The 19,353-nt window shown below is 49.9% G+C and overlaps 1 protein-coding gene across 3 annotated transcripts in view; it reads left to right on the forward strand.

The window, feature by feature from the left end:
- RNF216 (ring finger protein 216) overlaps positions 1-19,002 on the forward strand; it is a 171,920-nt gene extending 152,918 nt beyond the window's left edge. The window contains exons 16-17 of one of the 3 annotated variants that reach the window (XM_079945731.1): positions 15,059-15,128; positions 15,872-19,002. In XM_079945731.1, the coding sequence (XP_079801857.1) occupies positions 15,059-15,128; positions 15,872-16,191 (390 nt within the window). In that variant the 3' untranslated portion in view covers positions 16,192-19,002. The remainder of the gene's footprint in view (positions 1-15,058; positions 15,129-15,871) is intronic. The other 2 variants (XM_079945729.1, XM_079945730.1) reach the window with 2 other exon arrangements.
- The last annotated feature ends 351 nt before the right edge of the window (positions 19,003-19,353 follow it).

Genomic DNA, 19,353 nt, shown 5'->3' on the forward strand with positions numbered 1-19,353 from the left:
GATTCAACCAACCATGTACTGAAAATATTCAGGGAAAAAAATTTCCAGAAAGTTCCAAAAAGCAAAACTTGAATTTGCCACACACCAGCAACTATTTACATAGCATTTACATTGTATTGGGTATTATAAGTAATCTAGAGATTATTTAAAGTATGCGGGAGGATGTGCATAGGTTATGTGCAAATACTACACTATTTTATATAAGGGACTTGAGCAACACTGGTTTTGGTGTCCATGGGGGTCCTGGAACCAACCCCCTGTGGATATCTAGGGATGACTGTATCCGTTCTTGATTTAAGCTTTAACAGTAGTATTAGAAGGATACTATAATATAATTAATATAATTTATAATTAATATATTTTATAAGCCCCATGTTTCAAAACAGTCATTAGCATGTATTTAATAATGAAATACATAGAAACATTCCCCAAAAGTCATATATAAGACTATCACCATTATTTGTGCTATTCAATGCAGTTAGCTGAGAGAATAAGATGAAAAATATAGATATTGGAGAAGATGATCACTAATGCTTATTGAACACCCACTGTGTGTCCAATAAAAAGTTCTAAGCACTTTTTTTTTTTTGCGGTACGCGGGCCTCTCACTGTTGTGGCCTCTCCCGGCTCCGGATGCGCAGGCTCAGCGGCCATGGCCCACGGGCCCAGCCGCTCCGCGGCACGTGGGACCCTCCCAGGCCAGGGCACGAACCCGCGTCCCCTGCATCGGCAGGCGGACTCTCAACCACTGCGCCACCAGGGAAGCCCCTAAGCACTTTTATATGTAAAGAAGAAAAGCAGGACTTCCCTGGTGGTGCAGTGGTTAAGAATCCGCCTGCCAGTGCAGGAGACACAGGTTCTGTCCCTGGTCTGGGAAGATCCCACATGCCACGGAGCAACTAAGCCCATGTGCCACAACTACTGAGCCTGTACTCTAGAGCCCATGAGCCACAGCTGCTGAGCCCACACGCTGCAACTGCTGAAGCCCACGCGCCTAGAGCCCATGCTCCACAAAAAGAAAAGCCACCGCAATGAGAAGCCCACACTCTGCAACGAAGAGTTGCCCCCACTCACCACAGCTAGAGAAAGCCCGTGCGCAGCAACGAAGACCTAGCACAGCCCCCCCAAAAAAAGAGGGGAAAAAAAAGGTAAACCTACCGTTTTAAACCTGAGAAAAGACAAAATAATCAACTGAAAAGGCATCAGAAGCAGTGAAAGATAGCTAGATACAAAATAGATATACAGAATGCCATTCACAGTAGCTATATAAATCGTGAAATACCCAGGAAATGAACTTTAACAAGAAGTATGAAGAAAACTATAAAACCGTATTGAAGGACGTGAAGAGACTTGAACATGTGGAGAAATGTGCTTTGTTTTTTTTTTTAATGTATATAATAACAATAAGTTTCATTTATTTATTTATTTATTTATTGGCTTGTTGGGTCTTCGTTGCTGTGCTCAAGCTATCTCTAGATGCAGCGAGCAGGGGCTACTCTTTGTTGCAGTACACAGGCTTCTCATTGCGGTGGCTTCTCTTGTTGCGGAGCACGGGCTCTTGGCACGCGGGCTCAGTAGTTTTGGGTTGCAGGCTCTAGAGCACAGGCTCAGTAGTTGTGGCACGTGGGCTTAGTTGCTCTGCGGCATGTGGGATCTTCCGGACCAGGGCCCAAACCCGTGTCCCCTGCATTGGCAGACAGATTCTTAACCACTGTGCCACCAGGGAAGTCCCAATGATTTTTAAGTTTGCTAGTCAGCTGTAAGTTGCTCTGTAAGGATGGCAATGTAGTATGTGAGAAGACTTGTTCTACCAAAAAACAATTGAGCATAACAGTGAATAGATACCCTGCCAACTTGGAGCTAGCAAGGAAGCTGCACCATAGCCTGCGGAGGCCTGGGGATAGCCATTGACGAGTCAGCTTTCACTGGGGCAAGTGAGGATGACCTGGATAGTGGAGAAGCGCCTTGTCCCTCAAAGGGGAGACTTGGTATTACAGAGAGATTACTTATATCCAAAGTAATCTACAAGTTTACTGCAATTCCCGTTTAAATTCAGTCGGATTTTTTTTTCTTGAAAAATTACCTGTAATTTTGAAAGTGAGACTAATTTTTACTGTGAAGCTGCACAAATCAAAATCACGTAGACTTGGGCTTCCCTGGTGGTGCAGTAGTTGAGAGTCCACCTGCCGATGCAGGGGACACGGGTTCGTGCCCCGGTCCGGGAAGTTCCCACATGCCGCGGAGCGGCTGGGCCCGTGAGCCATGGCCGCTGAGCCTGCGCGTCCAGAGCCTGTGCTCCGCAACGGGAGAGGCCGCAGCAGTGAGAGGCCCGCGTACCGCAAAAAAAAAAAAAAAAAAAAAATCACGCAGACTAATGCAAGAATAGACAGATAGATCAAGGGGACAAGGTAGAGACCAGGAACAGTCCCATAAGAATTTAATATGTGACAAAAATATCATTCAAATCACTGGAGAAATTATAGATTCATCCATTCTTTGTTTGTAACTATTCAGTGTTGCCAGGACTAGTTTTCTTGGCGTTTACAGTCTATTAAGTTTAAAACAGAGGTACTTCATGTGGTTGGTACTGTGTAGGAGCAGTAAGAATGATGCAGTGGAGAATGACAGGAGCCGGAGGGGGGAGTCATCTCTGCAGGCCTCTCTGAGAGGCAGCATTTACAGCGAAACCTGCATGCAAAGGAGGAGCAAGGCCGGCCAAAGAAATAAAACAGATTCGGCCTATTCGTGGAACAGAAAGAAGGCTGGTGTGGCTTGCAGGTGGTGAACGAGGGGAGGGAGGTGAGAGAGGTGGGCACAGAAGCAGGCCGTGGGTCTCACTGAGTGTGCTGGGAGCTGTTGCAGGCCCTGAGTACACGAGTGACTTGGCCTAAGCCCCCATAGTCTGTTGCTAGATGGGACTGTGCTCAGAGTTACCACGGCTTCAGATTTTCCAGAGAGGTTGGAAATCTGTATTTTAATGTGAAATCTCCCAATTTTTAAAGATTGATCATTAATCCAAATCTAAAAAACTTTGTAAGTCAAAGATAAAAGTCTTGTAAGCCACCAATCTTTATCCCTCATATAGAACACCTCCAATATGCCTGATAAGAAAAGGTGTCAGGGTCACAGGCTGGCCCCTGTTGAAAGCCACAGCAGGCCAGGCTGGTGGCCTAATCCTAATCCTCAGAACCCCCCACAGTTTTGTTAAACACTGAGTCCTCTGTGAAAACCCGGCATCTGCATGTCAGGAACAGTCTCCTCCTGGGTGGAAAACTGGGCTGAGGGACCCAGAAATTGCTCTTATCCCACAGCTCCGTGACCCAGTAAAACCCTTAGCGAGCCTGCCCTCCTACCACTGAGGAAATAATTGAAAGAAAGGGGTGACTTTGGAATAAACAGTCATCCTTCTGTTGCTGGTTGAGTGGAGGGAGGTGTGGCCCACAGTGGGAAGTGCTCTCCAAGGTAACCCACACTGCATTTTGTGACAAAACTTCCCAGGCCCTGGCAGTTCCACAGACTCGGTTCCTCAGTCCCATCCAGCGAGCAAACTGGGGGCCTGAGCATCTCTAGGAACTTGGTGAAGAAATAGCGTCCATTTCTTCAGCGGTGCTCCTAAGAAGCATTCCTCAGCCTGCTTTCCTCTCTAGAAGCAGAGAGCAGCGTGGGAGTTACCACGTGTGGCAGGGTGTGCGGCAGGCAGTCTGGTTTCTTCTCAGCCCCATTTTCCTTTCTGCTCTCTCTTGTTCTTCTCCTGCCACCTCCCTTTTCTTCCCACACGTGGAATTGATTATAAACGTTTCTCGTGTTCTGTTACCTTGTTTCGGTGCCATAGCATGCAACTGCCCCTCATTTTCATGTTGAATTGTCGTCTTCTACCCTGAGAAAGGTTCTGTACTTGCTCAAAATAAAGTTCGAAAGGAAGGTCAGGCAAATACAAATCCCTCCGATTTCCTCTGGTAGCCACAGCCAGAGATTTTGTTCCATTTGTCCCGTTCCCATCAAAACCGGGATCAGCCCCGTTTCCTTGATTCTCACCAGGAGACCGATTGAATTCCAACCCAGCATCTGTTGGGGCTTCTGGGAACACAAAGCCATTCAGAAGTTCAGGGAAACAAAGCATGCCCTGTCATCCAGCCTTTTCTCTGGCTTAATTAACCGGCAAGGCCAGGAAGAATCTCTCATTTGTCCATGAGGGAGTTATCCCTTCATGGTTTGGAGAGAAGTTGAGTTTTCATCCTTAATGACTAGAGATTGCTTGGGAACTGAACTAACTGCATATTAGAAAGCTGTCAGTTATCTGTTAGTTGTCAGAAATAAGCTCAAAACATTCAACCAAGAGTCTTGTAAAAACAAGATGTCTTTTTAAGAAGGAAAAAAAAAAAACAGAAGCAAACCAGTCACAACAAACCACAGTTTTCTAGCTTAGGGGTCAGAATGCACAGCCAAATCACAACACATAAATGAACAAACATCATTTTGCAGTGGGGGAATGGTTACCCCGGGACTTTACTGGACCCGTATGTGCTGACTTTTTTCTTGTCCGTGAGTGGTAACTTAAGGGGGTTAACAAGTTACATCTTAACTGTTAGAAGCCATGTTCAGAGCAGTCATCTGGCAGTCCGGATTCTAGAAGTGGGGCAAAATTCATAAGAGCATTTTCTCTTTAATACAAAACAAAGTCAGTATTTATGTTGGGTTTTGGCTACCAGAAACTGCACAGAATTGTTTTCTACAACTTCTTTGTTTTTTAAATATAAGAATTTGAAGCATGTTCAGTTCAAATAAAACCCTAGGGCTTTAACAGCCAGTTTACAATTTGGCACCATTGTCGTCTAGCCGTTTGGTTAAGAGAATTATTTATTTTTCTCAAGCCTGCAGTGGATTGAACCTGACATTAATATGTGTTAATATATTTAATTCTTTGACAGTCCTCTAAGGCCAATGTATCATCCCAGTTTTACAAATGAAGAAACTTGCAGAAGATTGTGGTCAGTAAAAGGTGGCATGGGGAATTCCGTGGCCGTCCAGTGGTTAGAGCTCTGCGCTTTCACTGCTGAGGGCACAGGTTCAATCCCTGGTCTGGGAACTAAGATCCTGCATGCCAAATTAAAAAAAAAAAACGTGGCATGTGTTGATCTCAGGTCTTCTGTTCTCTCAGCATCTTAAACAAAGCTGCTTTCTGCTTTCTCCCCTTAGTTGGCTCCAGCACCACCCAGCCTGGACCAGTGTCTGTCTTCCTGATGGGTCAGGGGCACGGAGGGCACTGGGCACCTTTGAGACCCTTGTTTGAGTGGCCTGGGAAAGGAAGAGGAAATAAAAGTATTTCAGATACAGGGTTGAGGAGGGAGAGGTAGAGATCATTTTAGGGAGTATCTTCAGAAAGATATTCCAGAGTTTAGCTCGGGAACTAATTTTCAGTTTCAGGGTTTTTTCCTTAACTTTTAAAATTTACCTTCTGTGAAGAAGATGGTAAAGTGAACACCCATGTTGCCCTATCACTTAACTTCCACAGTTGGCCTTAGCATTTTATTTCAAGTCACTGTTTTAAACACCATTGTTTCTGTTACAACATGGAAGCGGGACCACTTTCGCATTCTGCAGATGAAGAAAACAAGATTCAGGTCACTTGGTAAAACCAGGGTACAAATCCAGGTCTTCAGCCAGCTGTTAGCTCCTTCCACTCCCCAAGTCTCCACTCTCTGTCTGGAACAAGAGGTCACAAGTACGGGAGCTTGCTGATAGCTGCCCGCAGGGCCCCTGCACCCAGTGAGTCACGCAGGCCTCCGTAAAGGGATAGGCCCTCGCTGGACCCTTCCCCATTGAGCAAGCTGCAGATGGTAGAAAGGGGCCTTGACAGTGTCCCCAGTCAGGTTTAGATGTCACTAGAGGATTGTACCAAGGAGGGCCACAGTATGGCTCAGTCCAGTAAACATGGCATGTTGGCATGTGTCATGTTCAGCAGATGCCAGCAGGCCCCAGGCTGAGTGCTTGACCCTGACAGGAGTCCCAACATGGCCACACCCCATGCTGCCTCCAGGTCCCTGGGGGGAGCTCTAGACAGAAAGGTGTTTGCGTTCCAGGCCCCTGTGACCCGAGGAGATAGTTGCAGAAACCAGCAGAGAGCCGTCCAGTCTTTGCTCCTCCCCAACACATTATCCAGACCACCTCCGCACCCCCTCCCTGGCCATTCCAGACCCCAGCTGCACAGCATGTGCCACTCCGGGCCGTGCTGCACCCTCCTCCCCCCAATTTCCTGTTGCAGGGGGACAGCTGGCGCTGGGGGGGTTAGGGTCTGGTGTTGCTCGGCGATCTGCAGCCAATCTGGGAATAATTTGAAACTAAATCCTCAGCTCTTTGGAAGCCTTTTATGAAATCATTGCAAGTTTATTAACAACAGCTGTGGCCATACATGACCTGGATCCCAGCCCCAGCCCCACCCCCAAAATTGCAGGAGGGAAGCAGCAGTTGACTTGCACTTCTCAGTCACCTTTTTACAGGGAGGAAAAGTTAAATGGAGAAGAAAAGTCATCACCCTCCCTTCATGGTCACCGGAGGCTGGCAGCAGGCAAGCAGGCTGGCAGCTCTGGTGTCCAGAAATGTTGAAGAAAACGGGCTCAAAAGGATGTTTAAAAGCCTCGCAAGAACAAGCCGTGTGCTAAGTACGCAGACATTTATTTTAGGAACCTTCAGCCTGTGGTTGGCGATTGTTGTCAATATCTGATTGGTGGAAACCTTCTCTTTTTCCCTTTAACCACTTGCAGTTTCTCTTCCTTCTTTTTCTCCCATCCAGACCCTGCTCCATGGGCAGAGCTGTGGGGCTTCATTGTTGAGGGACACGTTTTAAGGAGTTGGGGTTTGGGGTTGTTTTTCTTCATTAAAACCTCTCTGGTGAATTCTCCCTCACTTCCTGCCGGCAGCTGGCGTGCTGAGTCGGTGTTTCGGAGAAGCCGGGCCCCTGCCATCCCCCTCATGCTCTTGCCGTGCCTCACTCCCTACCCACCTCCATGTGAAGTAAGCGTGTCAGAGTCTTCTGTGTTAGGCCAGCATTTCTGTATCTTGCTGAGCTCAGAGGAATTCAGGGAAAGGAAATAAAATCCTCTCACTGTTAAGATGCAATCCCTCATTTCTTTATATAAAGCATTCTTCCAGATCTGCTGGGCTGCGAGACTCCATGTCACTCTCTGCTGTGATCCTTTGTCCTCAGCACTGCATTTGGGGTGCACTGGCCCACTGTGGGTGCTACACATGTTCCTATCCCAGTTCTCATTACATTCAGTGGTGGTCTGTGGGGTTCACTTCTACTCTAGCCTGGCGTTTCCTTATGCTCAGTCTGAGACTTGCTTATATGCATATTCTGTGGATCTGTTTCAAGGTTTTCACCAAGATGAGGAGGGGCCAGAAAGAGGGCAGAAAAGGCCTACTGGGTCCATCTTAAACCCCGAGCCAAAGGCCAAGGAGAGGAATGCTGGGGTGGGCATGTTGCCCTTGGTGGACATTCACTAGGGCCTGTCGAGGTGTCCAGTGCAGTGAGTCCGGACAGAGTTGTCTTCCTCCCTCAGTTACCCACTGACCAAGGCAGGCAGGATATGAAGGGGAGCTCAGGTCTCAAATGGGCTTCGTTTAGCCTCCAACTTTGTTGGGGTCAGAGCAGTCAGAGGGGCCCCTAATAGCTTGCTCCCAAGGCCTTTGGCCTCTGATTGCCTGCAGAGTCCAGAGCTGCCCAGGCTCCCCTCGGGGCTGTAAGCCCAGAAGAAGCAGCCTGGCCCTGCCCTGGTTCTGATTTCACTCTTCATCATCTACTTGGTGACCTTCAACACATAACTGCCTTGTCAGAGCCTGTTTCCTTGTGGGTGGAATGTTGCCAGCCCCTTGTGGCTGGGAGAGACACTTGGAGAGCAGGCGTGTGTGAACGAGCGCATTACACACAGGGAAGTGGGGACCTGAGTGTGCAGAGTGTGGCCTTCTAGAAGGGAACCTCAGGGATTTTGGAAGTGAGATGTGGATACAAAAACAACCAATGGAAATTAGGCCAAAATCTTCCTAGGAGTTATTTCTGGTGAGGAATTACCTTTCTTTTTTCTTTCTTTTTTTAATTTTTTTAAATTTATTTATTTTTGGCTGCGTTGGGTCTTCGTTGCTGCCCGTGGGCTTTCTCTAGTTGCGGCGAACGGGGGCTACTCTTCGTTGCAATGTGCGGGCTTCTCATTGAGGTGGCTTCTCTTGTTGTGGAGCACGGGTTCTAGGCGTGCAGGCTTCAGTAGTTGTGGCTCACGGGCTCTAGAGCGCAGGCTCAGTAGCTGTGGCACACGGGCTTAGTTGCTCCGCGGCATGTGGGATCTTCCAGGACCAGGGCTCGAACCCGTGTCCCTTGCATTGGCAGGCGGATTCTTAACCACTGCACCACCAGGGAAGTCCCAGGAATTACCTTTTTTTTTTTTTTTTTTTTTTTTTTTAAGATGTTGGGCTTCCCCGGTGGCGCAGTGGTTAAGAATCCGCCTGCCAATGCAGGGGACACGGGTTCGAGCCCTGGTCCTGGAAGATCCCACATGCCGCGGAGCAACTAAGCCCTTGTGCCACAACTACTGAGCCTGCGCTCTAGAGCCCGTGAGCCACAACTACTGAGCCCATGTGCCACAACTACTGAAGCCCGTGCTCCGCAACAAGAAAATCCACCGCAATGAGAAGCCCGCGCACCGCACCAAAGAGTAGCCCCTGCTTGACACAACTAGAGAAAGCCCGCGCACAGCAGTGAAGACCCAACACAGCCAAAAATAAATAAATAAAATAAATTTATAAATAATAAATTTAAAAAAAAGATGTTGGGGGTAGGAGTTCATTAATTAATTAATTTATTTATTTTTGCTGTGGTGGGTCTTCGTTTCTGTGCGAGGGCTTTCTCTAGTTGTGGCAAGCAGGGGCCACTCTTCATCGCGGTGCGCGGGCCTCTCATTATCGTGGCCTCTCTTGTTGCGGAGCACAGGCTCCAGACGCGCAGGCTCAGTAGTTGTGGCTCACGGGCCTAGTTGCTCTGCGGCATGTGGGATCCTCCCAGACCAGGGCTCGAACCCCTGTCCCCTGCATTAACAGGCAGATTCTCAACCACTGGTCCACCAGGGAAGCCCGGAATTACCTTTTTATTTGTGTTTTGTTTAACTCTTTTTCCCAAGGTTGCTTTAATGTGTGTGAGAATCAAAACTCTGGCTTTTTGTGGAAGAAGGAGAAAATTCCATGGGACTCCAAGGTATACAGGTAACTTGGTAGCCTCATGAGAAAACATGTCAACAAGGCAAGGACATCTGGAGATGGCCTGGAACAGCGCCCAGGTCAGGAGCGATAGGCGACTCAGTTACCATGAGCCAGTTAAGTCCTGTGGCCTCAGTGATAGAGCCTGGCCTGCACCTTAGGCTTCTGGTTTCTCCCCGAGCTCCCGGCTCCCACTCTGGGTGAGAAGGTTCTGCTGGCTTTGTCTCAAAGGCCAAGTGCTGGGGAGGCCAGTCAGAGACCTGATGTTCCAAGTGATGGCACATGTACTTCTGGGTGAGCTTACCCCAGGAAAATGGGAATTTTCCAGGGAAGTGTCCCCTTCTCTGCTGTACTGCTGGCTGTTCATCTCCTTGAGTAGAGGTGTTTTATTTTGCCCTATTCCCTTCTTTTATTCAGTGGAGAAAGGAGATTTCAGAGTTCTGCCCATCCCAAAGAGAAGGAACTCTTATATTTCAAAGAGAGCAAGATACACTCTTTCTAGAACAAAGCAGGGCCTAAAAATAGTCACCTCTGACAGTTCTCAGGGCAGGCAGAGTACTCTGGGCCCCTCCAGTCATACTGTTCCAGAAGCTTCTATTAAGAAACTAGTGGTTTAAGTGCTTGAGAGCTCAGGCTTTGAGAAGGCCTGGATTCAAACCTTACTATGTGTGGGACTTCCCTGGCGGTCCAGTGGTTAAGACTCCGTGCTTCCAATGCAGGGGGCGTGGGTTCGATCCCTGATCAGAAAAAATATTTTTAAAAAACCTCAGTTTCCTCATTTGTAATATGGGGATTAATTAATAGTACCTAACTCCTGGAGTTGTTATGAAATCTATGTGAGGTGCTTAGAACAGGAGCTGGTACACAGTAAGCCATTATTACTATCACTGTGCTTGGTACTTTATAAAAAGTGAGATCATTTGCTTCTCACAGTAAACCTGCTATGGAAATGATTAGCCTCCAGGTTAAGTCGTGTTGGGTAGAGGGGTCCCCAGGCCAAGGTCTGTGGAACCCCAAAGCTGGAGTCCCATCACACCAGCTGCCTGCCTGTTAGGAAGCCAGTGTTGCTTTAAGATAAAATTCACTACGGTGGGGGCTGCTCCAGCATGCCGGGATTTCCTGTAAGTGACTCAGGCCCTGCAGGGGGGCTGGAGGACAGTTAATTCTGTGATCCAGCCCACACACCCCTGGCCCTCTCGTCATCTTTATTCCTCCTATTGTTCCCTGTTTCCAGCAGGTTAGGTGTGTCCTAGATTTGCAGAATGGCAAGACTTTTTCACAGGTGTTCTTATTCACCGTGAATGATGACACTTGGGATGCCTAGAATGTTTCCCAAGGGAACTCACCTCTAGAAAAGCCTTAATATCCCCATGTATCACGTATCCAACCCAAGAAGTGTTCTGATGAGGGACCAGTCCTCACGTGTTATCTCAAAATCAACCCTAAACCTACCTTCACTCTTTTTATTTTAACATTATTAACTTTTTAAATTGTGGTAAAGTAAAATTTGCCATTTTTAAAGTGTACAGTTCAGTCTGCCTTCACTTTTTTTTTTTTTTGCGGTACACGGGCCTCTCACTGTTGTGGCCTCTCCCGTTGCGGAGCACAGGCTCCAGACGCGCAGGCTCAGCGGCCATGGTTCACGGGCCCAGCCATTCCGCGGCATGTGGGATCTTCCCAGACCGGGGCACGAACCCACGTCCCCTGCATTGGCAGGCGGACTCTCAACCACTGCGCCACCAGGGAAGCCCTTCTGCCTTCACTTTTTTTTTAATTTTTTTTTAAATTTTATTTATTTTAATTTTTTATTTATTTATTTTTGGCTGCATTGGGTCTTCGTTGCTGTGCGCAGGCTTTCTCTAGTTGCAGTGAGCAGGGGCTACTCTTCGTTATGGTGTGCAGGCTTCTCATTGTGGTGGCTTCTCTTGTTGCAGAGCACGGGCTCTAGGTGCTCAGGCTTCAGTAGTTGTAGCACGCGGGCTCAGTAGGTGCGGCACACAGGCTCAGTAGTCGTGACACGTGGGCTTAGTTGCTCCACGGCATGTGGGATCTTCCCAGACCAGGGCTCGAACTCGTGTCCCCTGCATTGGCAGGCGGATTCTTAACCACTGCGCCACTAGGGAAGCCCATGCCTTCACTCTTGACTTGAGGAATTTTAAATACTCAAGGGAAACTGCTTATGGAAGGAAATTCTACCCCAGATGAAGAAAAAGTCTTCCCCCTTAGAGTCTAACATATTTGGCTGAAAATGTAATTTTTATCTTTAAAAAAATATATTGAAAAGTGTTTTAGTTCTTAGTTTCGAAATATAGTGTCCTGTGACTCCAACCAGTTGGAGAAAGTTGAAATCTGAAACACTTAACCCATATTCTAGGTGTAACTAACAATTCGCTCATTCTTTATGGTAACAATCACTGCTCAAAATAGTTGAGTGCTGACATTTTCTTGTGAAATACAGACTGTATTTAGACCGTAAGAGCACTGCCTAACCAGGGAAAGCCAGAGCTTAAGGACAAATAGTCCTGAGTCCATTTAACAAATCAGGAGAGTGATCAGAGCAAAGGAAGGAAGGGAAGAGGCTCCAGGTGGCTCTCTTCAAAAGGTGAAGAACTCAAGGCTCTAAGGCTTCTCCCGCCCCCCAACCCCGGAAGAGCTCTCAGTGGCGGCCTGGGAGTTTCTGCCAGCTCGTGGACCTGGCTGCTCTGTCCTCCAGAGAGCCGGCAGATCCGTATCAGGACGCTCAACTCACACTTGCCTGTGCAAGTGCCTCAGACCCGCCTAAGGGAATTCTTACATTGCATTTATTCAGGGGCGAACTTTTACCAGGAGCGTTTGGATTTATCACAGGAAACTTAGTATTGATAAAAATCGGTCAGATGCCCTGTTCATCCACACCCTTAACAGTGCTATAAGAGACCTGGAAGCTTTACTCAGAAAGTATCCCTCATTCTTCATTTATTCTGACAGAAATGTCACAAGACGGTCAGAGGGGAAAGAGGGGGTGGGGGTCAGGGGTTAGTCTTTAATGCTGTGAAATTACTCTTTAGGCCCATGTAGGATTCCAAAGTGGATGCCAGCTGGAATTGTGATCGCAGCACAAAAATAGAAGCTCCATGAGGGAAGGGACCAGGTCTGCCTTATTCTTAGCTGTACATCCAGTTCAGGTCCTGATGCATACTGGACACACGATACATATTCTTGAATGAAAGCATACATATACCCTCCACATTTTCAAATCAAACGACAGGGACCGGGAACCTTCAAAGTAGTTTTCTGTGGATTTTCTCCAGGAAAGGTATTTGAGTGACACTGCCTAGTCCACCGCCAACTAACCATAACTTTGAACAACTTACCTGCTCTGGGACCTTACTTTCTGTGGTAGAAGGAAGTTAGAATGGCTGGTGTCTAAGGTGCCTTCCTGTGCCATCAGAGGCCTTAGGTGTCCCTCTGGGTACTGATGGACATGACCACATTTAAGTGATGTGATAGAAGAGGGATGAGATAGTGGGGGTGGGGTGAGGGTGATGGTGATGTAGTACTAATAGTTATAATTAATAAATGACCAGAGGCAGGAAACCTCACTCATACCATAAAGAAGCCACTGAGAGAAATGTTAGGGCATCTCCCAATCTTTACCACTTTCTCTTGAAACTTCATCTTTCTGAAATCTTTATTCCTGCCATTTTCACAACTTTCCTGTCTTTAATGAGGAGTACTTGCTTTGTGCTGGGTCCTTTACACAATTGAGCTCATACGGTCCTTACAACAGCCCATTTTACAGATGAGATGCCCAGACTCAGATGTTCAGGAATTTGCCCAGGTCACTCAGTGAGCAGTGCAGAGCAACAGCTCTCCTACTTTCCATTTTTCTAGATTACTCTTTTTTTTTTTTTAATCTTTTTTCCTAGGCTTGCCACTGGCACCAAAATAAAGATGTTTGCCAGCTCCTAATCTCGATAGTGGTAGAATTTATCTTGACATTCACATGGAGAGCTTCAGACTGCCTCCACCAAAGCCTGCTGCATTACTGGAGCCCTTAGTGTTGATTGGCTTAGGGATTACTCTGTAGAGTAGTAAGTTTCCTCATTTGGAGTGTTCACAAAGAGGCTGGATGAGCATGTCTTAGGGTTTTTATAGAGTAGGTGTCCAGTAAACAATGAGTGAGCGACACTCATGACTCCAGAATCAGGGAGGGGCCATAACTGTCTGAAATCACAAGTTACCATCTTGGTTATGACATTAGTAACTGCCCATTGCCTGCAGACTGCCCATTGCCCAGCTCCACGCTGAGGCTGCTGTGCTCTCCCCTGGTCCAAGGTTTTCCAGGGGTTCTTTCCAGCTCATGCACTCCCTTCTGTGGCCCTCCATTCACCTCCCAGAAGTGCCACGGGTGACGTCAGCCAGTCCAGAGCATCCAATCAGCATGAAAACTCCAGAGTTATCACTGGCAGTGTTCCAGCCCAGACCACGTGGAGAGGCCTCGCCTGATGCGTCGTCTGGGGCAACACACGTTTCTAGCAGGCTTCTGGAAGTCCTGAAACTTGGCTTATGCTTCCCCACCCCACACTGGGCACCACTGCCCTTCTCCTTACTTCTTCCCAGTTTGACTGCCCTTAACTACTGGAGGAGCTACTGCAAGACCCCAGGAAACAGGACACGCCTGCCTGTCTCTCAGTTTGATCAGTGCACTTGCCACGCTCAGGTCGTGGCTGCAGTGTCAACTCTGCTCTTTGTCGAGCCCCAGCTCGTGGCGGGTAGACTTAAGTCCCATGCCCTCCGTGGCCATGCTGGTTCAGCAGCAGCCCTGCGGCTGGCAGCAAAGACATGCACCGTATTGGTGGTGTTTTCAATCCAGCGAGTGTCCTTTCAGTCCCCAGCCGTTTTGCAGGGCCGCTGAGGAGTGGGTTGAACCCCCAGGACATTACACAGAACAGGCATGGTTCAGGTTGTCTGTCCCGGGCCAGCAGCCCAGTTCACGGTGCCTGGGGCAGGTGGAGATGGGGGAACTGTATGTGGCACAGACCCCTGAGTTTCCCTGGTGAAGCCCACACATCTGCCTGTACCCAGAGCGCCTACTTGGCTCTGTCCCCAGGCTGGGATAATCCAAGTCTGAATTGCCTATTAGCGAAGCAGGCCTACCAAGCCTGAGTTTGAGAAGGGGAGATGGGGAGGTCTACAGGGGAGTTGTTCTTAGACTGCTGTGTCCTTCCCTGTGGCCCAGGCCACTGTTCTGCTGGCGGGATGCTGCTCCTTCTACAGCCCACCACTGTCTAGGAGCTAAAGGCCAGCTTCAGGGCTCAGCAGGCCTGCATAGTCTTTTGTCCAGCTCAGTTCGGGGAGCCAGCAAGACTTCCGTGCCCTACAGAGAGCGCTTCTTGCTCAGAGTTTGTAGACTCAAGATCTGAAACTCCTCAGGCCCTGCCCACTCCAGCTCACCCCCATACCAAACCCTTGGGTTATCAGTCTGCCCTCTCCGAGCTGTGGGAAGTTCTTACCTTACAGCTGAGTGAACAGAGCAGGCTCTCTCAGCCCAGCCCCCAGACAGCCACCTGCAGTGCACAGACCCGCTCCTTGGTCCCAGCCTTTCAGATGGGCTTCCTCATGGGAACACCGTCTAATGATGAAGGAAGAAGATTCTCGGGGAACTGGGAATGGGTGGTATGCAAGCCCACGACCTCGCTGGTCAGCAGCAGGTTTCTGGCTTAGCCCCATTGCTGATCGGCAGCAAGCCGGCCTCCCGCGCATTCCGGGAGGGCCTCAGCGCTGCATGGAGCTGGCTGAGAGCAAGCTTGTCATCTTCTTTCCTTTCTCCTAGGAAGATGATGAGAAGCTAATTGAGGAAATCCAGAAGGAGGCCGAAGAGGAACAGAAAAGAAAGAATGGAGGCAAGTGCTCCCCAAGACAGGCCCTGTGCTCACTCCATGTGCACAGGGGACGAGGGGACCCCACTGCCAGCTTGCATCGGGATCCTGGCACTCCACCCAGCCAGGGACCACCGGGGAGTGCTGTCCCTTAGGTGCCCACTTATATACCTCACCCACATATCCAGCTCCCTCTAGGAAAGGCCCTGAAAGCATAGACACAGTTTCAGCAGCTCCTTGATGGCCAGGAGGTCCCAAGGGGTGAGTTGGAGCTTAGGAAGCAAATAGAAGCGAAAGCAGACTAAAAACGACAGTAGGCCCCTCTGAGGTTACAGAGGAATGAAAAGGAGTTTCTGTAAGTGGCCATCCACGCCCTGGCTCTAAAGGAAATTCTCTCACAGAAGCTCCACCTTTTCTGAGCTGGATCAGTCTGCCTCCTTCCAAGGTGATCCTTGCGGAGTGTGACACTCGGTGGGAAGTACGGTTTTGTCCTTGGTGATGGCTGGTTAGGGGGCTATGCACCCATGGGTGCATGCTACGTTTGGGCTTTAATCGGCCTTATTCTGGCCTGGCCACCCCTCCTGTGTCCACAGGGAAGAATGATGCTGAAAGTTGGAGGTTCCCGGTCTGCCCTCATGCTCCAGGCTGTCAGCCTACAGCTCAGGGCCCCTGGGACCAGGATCAGGATATGCAGCTCTGGTCCCAAGCCAGATCCGAGCACAGTGGGATTTAACTGTTTTCTCTACTAAATCCCATCTTCTTTTCAGAGAATACCTTCAAACGCATTGGGCCCCCCTTGGAGAAGCCTCCAGAGAAAGTCCAGAGGATCGAAGCCCTGCCGAGGCCCGTCCCACAGAACCTGCACCAGCCACAGATCCCCCCCTACGCCTTTGTGCACCCAGCCTTCCCCCTGCCTCCTGTCCGGCCCATGTTCAACAACTTCCCCCTCAACATGGGCCCCATCCCAGCACCCTATGTGCCCCCTCTGCCCAATGTACGAGTCAATTACGACTTCGCCCCCGTCCACATGCCGCTGGAGCACAACCTGCCTATGCACTTTGGCCCCCAGCCACGGCATCGCTTCTGACACCCAGGCCCCACCTCTCCCGGGAGCCCCGCCAAGCATCCTGTGCAGGCTGGAGGCTGGATAGATGCTCCTTTGCCCCCAAGGCTGATGGCTGTGTCCATGCCTGCTAAGTAGGGATGACGGACTTGCCTGTTGAATGGATAGGCTGGATTTCTTCCTGGGAAGGGCCACTGCTCCTTGAAGAGTGATCAGCAGGCTAGTACCCTCTGGGTGCCCGTAACAGGATTGGGCCAGAGATAAGGGGGCAGCAAAACCCTCTTCCTGAAGAGTTCTGCCGTCCTAGCAGCCAACGTGGTGGCCCTGGGCCACAAGGTAGCCCGTCTCTATCACTCACGTCCCTGCAGAAATAGATGAAGGGAAATGTTTGCCTCCATCCCCTCCCCCGGCAGACAACAGAAGTCTCTCAGTTAAAAACCACGTAAGCCTTCCTTACCGTAGCAGTGTGATCCATAATAAAGTGAAATAACAAGTAGTGCGGTTTCAAGAGAGCTGAGAGCTTGGGACCGTGTCGTGGAGGCCTGGTTCTTCTACCCACCTCGCTCCGAAGCCCACCTAGAGTGAGGTGCACCCCACTGCCCTGAGCCGGTTGGTCTAAGTGGCAGAGCGATGTCCACAGACCTGGGAGCGCCGCTCAGGTTGGGGTGGCTGTGGACCGTGTCCAAGTGCAGTACCCCAGGCCGCCACCACAGTGATTGTTCCAGGGTCTCGCCTCCCCTCTTGATCCTCTTGGATGAGACCACAGAGAGCCATTTCATGCAAAGGGATGTTTGTAGTTTACCTAAAGAAACATTTGCCGTTTACTCACTTTGAACCTTCCCAGTTTTCTGTGGCCTCTACTAGAGTTTCTCTCCCTTGGTCTCTGCAAAGTCAAAGAAACCTGTTGCCCCGCGCCTGGCAGTTGAGGAGGGTGGGATGGTCCTGAAATTTTTGCCAACCACAAGATCCTTTTGAAGTAGCTGTGACAGAGGCCTGGTGGCTCTCCCAGGGAGCCGTGTTTGCCACCACCCAGGTAATGAACAGATTCTCCCCTAAGGTATGGTGGCGCTGGCTTTCCCCAGCAGGTACATGACCCAGGTTGCGCTTGGCAGCTACCCTTTCCTGAGGTCAGGTGAGTCCCCGCCATGTTCCCAGTTGCCTTTTGCTGTCCAACCCCAGCCAGGTGTTTGAGCCTCACCCCGGCCACCCGCTCTGCAGTACTTCATGCTCCAGCCCATGTGCAGAGCAGAGGCCTCAGTGGGGAATGAACCTGCCTGGCTCCCCGTGTTGGCCTCCCTTCCTCTTGCTGAAGCTCTGATGGCTATGGGGTTCCCCGAAGTTCACACACACAGACCTCAGAGAGGAGGGGACACACCCGGGACCAGACATCACTGTCTGGTCGGTCACCCATTGCCATCAGCCTCTCAGATGTTTTTCAGAGATTAAAATGGAGAGGTGATGTGCCAGGTTGCCTGTTACTGCTGTCTTTCCTCTGGGTTTGGGGTTTGCGGATAGGTGGCCCCCTGGGCTTGGGGTGGGGGGCGCATGAAGAGAGGCTACACTGAGTCTCTGCTGCCAGGAGCCTTGCCCTACTGGGCTTCCTGCCCCTGCCCTCGGGGCACAGCAACAGTATTTCTTCAAGTACCGTTAAAGCATGTTCCCCGTGCTTCCCCAAGGGAGGGTCCCTGAGGGCTGTGAACTGCCAACAGATGTCCCACCGGATGGGGAGGGTGACCCCAGGTGCTGTCAACCTGCCCCACCGGTGACAGTGCTCACCCCAGCCCACCAGAACCTTCTGGGTCTCTGACCCGATTCATCATCTAACGAAGGAACCAGCTTCCATCTTTGCCCAGCAGCCCAGGGTACGTGGCTCCACGGAGGTCCTGGGGCAGCAGCAAGGACAGACCTTGGGCTGGTGTTGCATGCCCTTGACACTGCGGTCCAGGAACTGCCCTAGGACCTGGCATGCAAAGGTCCAAAGGTTGCTGCACAGGAGGGAGACCAGAATAATTCCCCCAAGGCCAAACTGAAGACTTGTCTTTTGAGATGAGTTCTGGCTGTTTTTAGCCACACAAGGCAGCTAGGGAACCACTCCTGCCTTTCTGAGCCGAGGGCGCCTGATTTCTAACGTTCCTCCTTGAGCCAGGCTGTGGAGTGGCTCGCAGGTCTGCAGATGTAGCACAGTCACTTTTGCCTCAAGTTCTGACCCAAGCGTGAGCCCCCTCATGTCTGCAAAATGACCCTGTAGGTGCCTCGTGTCTTGGAGAAGCAGTCTGTACTAGTGATGGGGTTGGGGAGAGAGGGCGCCATAACCATCAGACACACCAATCAGTGGCTGCAAGATGCAAACGACAGGACACCCCCAGAGATCAGCCCCTGTCTGGGGGACAGAGCAGTCCCGGAGGCAGCCTGGCACCTTCCCCTCTGGGCTGCCTTGCTTGCTCCCTGGAGCGAGAGACTGCCCAGCAACAGTCCCATTCTTGCCTTAAAACTGGAGAGAGGAATCTAGTATTTGCACTTAGCAAAAGATTTTAAAACTTAAAAAAAATGTGCATGACCTGTCACTTTGTATAAAAATAGCAAAAACGATTAGTTTACTAAATTCTTTACCTTCTGGTAGTAAAAATACATAAAATAATTGTTTAAACTACTGTGTTATGTAAAAAGCCTGTACCATATGTAACTTGGTTTTTTGTAAATAAATGTTTGTGCAGACTGCTCTCTGGTTTAGTTTCTCCACATGGCCTGACCAGGCAGGCCCCACGACCCCACAGAGTTACAGGGGCTGCTCAGACTGAAAGCCAGCGGATTCCAGGGGAGTGATAACACTTCATGTAACACTGCTCACCCAGAGTGGAGGTCGGGATGCTGCTGGAGAGCTGCAGGATCTGATCCCAAAGGAGCCCCGAGGGGCTGGGCCTGCTCAGGAGGAAGACCAGGTGATCCATTATGCTAACCCTGCCTGGGTGGCTGCCCAGGTCGGGTTGGGCACAAAGGGGGTTTTTTATTTGTTTTTCAGTACAGAATCCCCTTCAAGAAAGTATGGTCAGCCCCTCTTCCAGGCCCCTGCAGCAAGCCACTGACTCGGCCCTGGAGGTGGATGCAAAAGGGAGAAACCTCACTCAGGAGGCCAGTCCTGAGAACAGGGAGCCCCTAGGCAGTGAAGCTGCAGGTACACCCCCTTCC

Source organism: Stenella coeruleoalba (assembly GCF_951394435.1).
Source record: "Stenella coeruleoalba genome assembly, chromosome: 15".
NCBI lineage: Eukaryota > Metazoa > Chordata > Mammalia > Artiodactyla > Delphinidae > Stenella > Stenella coeruleoalba.